Source organism: Aulonocara sp. 'chitande type north' Nkhata Bay, linkage group LG17 (assembly GCF_057382095.1).
Source record: "Aulonocara sp. 'chitande type north' Nkhata Bay isolate Kocher_YH1m ecotype deep benthic linkage group LG17, A_spYH_male_GT1.1, whole genome shotgun sequence".
Taxonomy (NCBI): Eukaryota; Metazoa; Chordata; class Actinopteri; order Cichliformes; family Cichlidae; genus Aulonocara; species Aulonocara sp. 'chitande type north' Nkhata Bay.
The window spans coordinates 34,528,692-34,533,942 of record NC_141360.1 but is presented as its reverse complement, the minus strand read 5'-3'; the positions used below and the strand labels follow the sequence as shown (position 1 = coordinate 34,533,942).

The following is a 5,251-nucleotide window of genomic DNA, read 5'->3' as shown; positions in this document are numbered from 1 at the left end:
AGGCAAGTTGTATTTTTGAGGAATAATTTTATTATTGAACAACAACCATGTTCTCAATGAACCCAAAAAACTCATTAATATCAAAGCTGAATGTTTTTGGAAGTAGTTTTTAGTTTGTTTTTAGTTTTAGCTATTTTAGGGGGATATCTGTGTGTGCAGGTGACTATTACTGTGTATAATTATTAGGCAACTTAACAAAAAACAAATATATACCCATTTCAATTATTTATTTTTACCAGTGAAACCAATATAACATCTCCACATTCACAAATATACATTTCTGACATTCAAAAACAAAACAAAAACAAATCAGCGACCAATATAGCCACCTTTCTTTGCAAGGACACTCAAAAGCCTGCCATCCATGGATTCTGTCAGTGTTTTGATCTGTTCACCATCAACATTGCGTGCAGCAGCAACCACAGCCTCCCAGACACTGTTCAGAGAGGTGTACTGTTTTCCCTCCTTGTAAATCTCACATTTGATGATGGACCACAGGCTCTCAATGGGGTTCAGATCAGGTGAACAAGGTGGCCATGAACAACGGACGAATACAACGGGTGAATACAACGGGTGAATACAACGGACGACCTGACAAAGAATGACTGAGAACACACAGACTAAATGGACACAGGAAGATAATGAGGGAAGTGGCAACACCTGGGGAAACAGCTGGCACACATGAACATAATGATGTCACAGTGGGAGAGTAAAACTGAACACGATGAACACAGAAATGCCAGACCTCTTCACAATAAAACAGGAAACAGAGTGAGACATAGACATGACAACCTGAACTTGACAACATAAGCCACAGACATGAAATACATGAAAAGCAGGGGAGACTTAACATGGTGGAAACACGAGGGGAAAATAACTAGAAACACCTAAGCATGAAAACGATGAACTTAGGAAACCTGAAGGCTACATAAACTAAACACAAAACGCTGGGTCAGCAGACCCAGGATCATGACAGAGCCCCCCCTTCAAGGGCGGATTCCAGACGCCCAAAACCCCGAAAAGACAAAACCAAGGCAACCCACCAAGGGCGGGCGGCGGGGGCCCAGGACGGAGGGCCAGAAACAAGGCCACAAAACAAAACGTCCAACAAGAGCACAGGAAACAGTTCGCAACTCCTCAGGGGGCCGACCCGGAGGGTGACGGTCCAGAAGTCCATAGTTGACTCGAGCAGGGGGCCGGCCCGGCGGCAGGCGGCACAGGAGAACACATTCAAATAGTTCCGGGGGCCGGCCGTGCGGGTGGCAACGGCGGCGACACAGGCGACGGCGATCCGGGGGCCGACCATGCGGAAGGCAGCGGCGGCGACAAAGGAGACCACGGAGCAGTTCAGGGGGCCGGCCGCGCGGAAGGCAGCGGCGGCTCCCAAGTGTCAGGCGTACCGGCCGAGGCTTGGAGGGCACAGGACCAGGCGACGCTGAAGCAGAGGCTGGCCCAGGCGACGCTGAAGCGGAGGCAGAGGTTGGACCAGGCGTAGCAGAAGCAGAGGCAGAGGTTGGACCAGGCGTAGCAGAAGCAGAGACCGGACCAGACGAGGACGAAGACTCGGATGAAGCCGGACCAGGCGAGGACGAAGACTCGGATGAAGCCGGACCAGGCGAAGCACAGGCTGAAGCCGGACCAGGCGAAGCACAGGCTGAAGCTGGACCAGGCGAGGATGAAGACTCAGATGAAGCCGGACCAGGCGAAGCACAGGCTGAAGCTGGACCAGGCGAGGATGAAGACTCGGCTGAAGCTGGACCAGGCGAGGATGAAGACTCGGATGAAGCTGGACCAGGTGACGACGAGGCGGCCGCAGGTGGCGGCTGGACAGGCTCCTCGGGCCCTCCAGCTGACGCGGCGTGAGGCTGAACGGACCCCTCGGACCCTCCAGCGGAGACGGGTGGCTGAACGGGCCCCTCGGACCCTCCAGCGGAGACAGGAGGCTGAACGGGCCCCTCGGACCCTCCAGCGGAGACGGGTGGCTGAACGGGCCCCTCGGACCCTCCAGCGGAGACGGGTGGCTGAACGGGCCCCTCGGGCCCTCCAGCTGACGAGGCATGAGGCTGGTGTGGTTCTCCGGAACCACCAGCTGACGAGGAAGGCTGCTGGACGGGCTCCTCGGGCCCTCCAGTTGACGTGGCATGACCAGTAGGTGCAGAGACCACCGGCTGAACAGAAGGCTGAGCAGGTGATGGAGCAAATGACTGAGCTGCACAGTGGGTTAAGGGCTGGGCTAACGGAAGCACAGGAATGTAAGCTACGGACTGGGCTGCTAACAGAGCTAACGACTGAGCTAATGACTGAAAGGCATGCAGTAGCGATGGCGGTGTGGATTGCAGACCGAATTCTCCTGAGCCCTCAGTAGAGACAGGGACGGGTGCAGGAGCACGCCGGACACTAGCCACTCCCACCCGAGGAGTAGGTACAGGTGCGGAGACGGGCTGTATCCTGGCTGCCCTCACCCTGGGGACCGGAACAGGTACCGGCAACGGCTGGGCAACTGCTCTTCCCATCCGAGGAGCAGGTACGGGTGCAGAAAGGGTCAGAGCCTCAGCCGGCCTGGAAACCAGAGCGGGAGCCAACCGGGCCTCAGTCTCCCCCACCCGAGGAACAGACATGGGTGCAGAGGTACGCTGGGCCCGAGTTGCCCCGGGAGGAGAAACACGAGCAGGAACGGGAGTAGGCTCAGATAAAACAGTCGCAGAAACGGCAGGCTCAGGGTCAACATATATAGGGTCGACAAAAACGGATCTATCAAAAATGAGCCCGCCGTCCACTTCATGTTTAGCAGTCTTAGCAATAGCAGTCTTAGTTTTAACAGTTTTCAAAATCCTTGGGTTAACAGTTGCAGAGCGGGTTGACTCGGGGATGACTGAACCGGACCTGACAAAACCCGAACAGACGGAACCGGAACTGAAGGTGTTTGACCTGGTAGAGTGGTTCACAGTTTTCCCTTTAACCGCATGTGCAGACTTAGGCGAGCGGGTATTGTTTTTCATCTCTCCCTGTGTAGAGGGAGCAAAGCAAAACGATTCTTCCCAGTCCACGTCGTCATCCATAAGGGAAGTTCCCCACGGATCAGAAGTGAGCTGATTACTTTTAATGTCAGACGGGACGTGAGAATAAAAGTCAATGTCACTCACCACCGTGAGCTCGGCATTGTCCAGTTTATGGCGACGGGCGCGCCGCTTCCTTCGAGCGGAGGAAGCCGGCGGAGCGAGCGACTGAGCCCCCGGTGCACAACACGGCGACAACGAGGCTGGAGCGTGAGCGCCTGTAGCCACGCGAAAAACTCCCACTTGAAGCAGACGAGGCTTGGAAACAGGCGGGGACTTACGGCAGCTCTTGGGACCTCCGAGAGCTAGCCGAGTCCCGTGGAAAATCCGCTCATAGTCGGGGGCGCGCCACGGCTTCCAGCGGAGCTCCTCCTCCAGCTGGGCGAAGGCTGCCTCCCGACGCTCGTAAAGCTCGCAGTCTGCTGAGTCCATAGTGGTCAGGTCGTACTGTCACGGTCTGGCTAGGGCAGACCGTATGTTGCAGGGAAGGACTCAAGCGCAGACCGAAATGAGATGTGAATAACAAAACAAGCCGTTTATTAAGGCAAGAAACGAGGGTACACAATAATAGGGAATCGATGAAAACTAAACAATGACCTAAACTGGGTGAACTAAAACAAAACATAGAAAACTCTAAACATAACAAACTGACAGGGATACCTGGAGCGGAGACATAGGAAACAACGGACGAATACAACGGGTGAATACAACGGACGACCTGACAAAGAATGACTGAGAACACACAGACTAAATGGACACAGGAAGATAATGAGGGAAGTGGCAACACCTGGGGAAACAGCTGGCACACATGAACATAATGACGTCACAGTGGGAGAGTAAAACTGAACACGATGAACACAGAAACGCCAGACCTCTTCACAATAAAACAGGAAACAGAGTGAGACATAGACATGACAACCTGAACTTGACAACATAAGCCACAGACATGAAATACATGAAAAGCAGGGGAGACTTAACATGGTGGAAACACGAGGGGAAAATAACTAGAAACACCTAGGCATGAAAACGATGAACTTAGGAAACCTGAAGGCTACATAAACTAAACACAAAACGCTGGGTCAGCAGACCCAGGATCATGACACCCACAAGCTCATCTTTGATGATACCAGCCCAAACCAGTACTCCACCTCCACCTTGCTGGCGTCTGAGTCAGACTGGAGCTCTCTGCCCTTTACCAATCCAGCCACGGGCCCATCCATCTGGCCCATCAAGACTCACTCTCATTTCATCAGTCCATAAAACCTTAGAAAAACCAGTCTTGAGATATTTCTTGGCCCAGTCTTGACGTTTCGGCTTGTGTGTCTTGTTCAGTGGTGGTCGTCTTTCAGCCTTTCTTACCTTGGCCATGTCTCTGAGTATTGCACACCTTGTTATTTTGGGCACTCCAGTGATGTTGCAGCTCTGAAATATGGCCAAACTGGTGGCAAGTGGCATCTTGGCAGCTGCACGCTTGACTTTTCTCAGTTCATGGGCAGTTATTTTGCGCCTTGGTTTTTCCACACGCTTCTTGCAACCCTGTTGACTATTTTGAATGAAACGCTTGATTGTTCGATGATCACGCTTCAGAAGCTTTGCAATTTTGAGACTGCTACATCCCTCTGCAAGATATCTCACTATTTTTGACTTTTCTGAGCCTGTCAAGTCCTTCTTTTGACCCATTTTGCCAAAGGAAAGGACGTTGCCTAATAATTATGCACACCTGATATAGGGTGTTGATGTCATTAGACCACACCCCTTCTCATTACAGGGATGCACATCACCTAATATGCTTAATTGGTAGTAGGCTTTCGAGCCTATACAGCTTGGAGTGAGACAACATGCACGAAGAGGATGATGTGGACAAAATACTCATTTGCCTAATAATTCTGCACTCCCTATATATATATGTATATATATTAGGGGTGCAACGATACACAAAATTCACGGTTCGGTTCGATACTTTGGTGTCACGGTTCGATATTTTTTCGATACAAAAAAATGTTCATGCATTTTTAATTTGTCATTTATTAAAATTATAAATATATATTTTAACTCAAAAGTACAGTTTTTAAATTTAACCCTAACCCTTGTGCGTGTTTTTTATTTTGACAGCGAATGCGCACCTGCGGACCACTTATGTGCAGCCCTGGTTATTTAGCTCATCATATTGCAGCCACAGAAATTCTTTTGTCCAT

General features: G+C 51.2%; 1 protein-coding gene across 1 annotated transcript; it reads right to left on the bottom strand.

Moving 5' to 3' along the window:
• Positions 1–986: 986 nt before the first annotated feature.
• Positions 987–3,488, bottom strand: LOC147310458 (uncharacterized). Its single transcript, XM_086268289.1, has 2 exons — positions 1,603–3,488; positions 987–1,512 (listed from the first exon to the last, which is right to left on the bottom strand). The coding sequence occupies exons 1-2, from the start codon at positions 3,486–3,488 to the stop codon at positions 987–989; spliced, it is 2,412 nt and encodes an 803-aa protein (XP_086124415.1).
• Positions 3,489–5,251: the final 1,763 nt, after the last annotated feature.

What these genes read in the sequence shown, in the direction of transcription:
- LOC147310458 (XM_086268289.1), bottom strand. Translation starts at nt 3,488, where the DNA reads ATGGACTCAGCAGACTGCGAGCTTTACGAGCGTCGGGAGGCAGCCTTC. An exon ending in GCTTCGCCTGGTCCGGCTTC is followed by an intron (nt 1,513 to 1,602) that starts ATCCGAGTCTTC and finishes GCCTGGTCCAAC; the next exon opens with CTCTGCCTCTGCTTCTGCTA.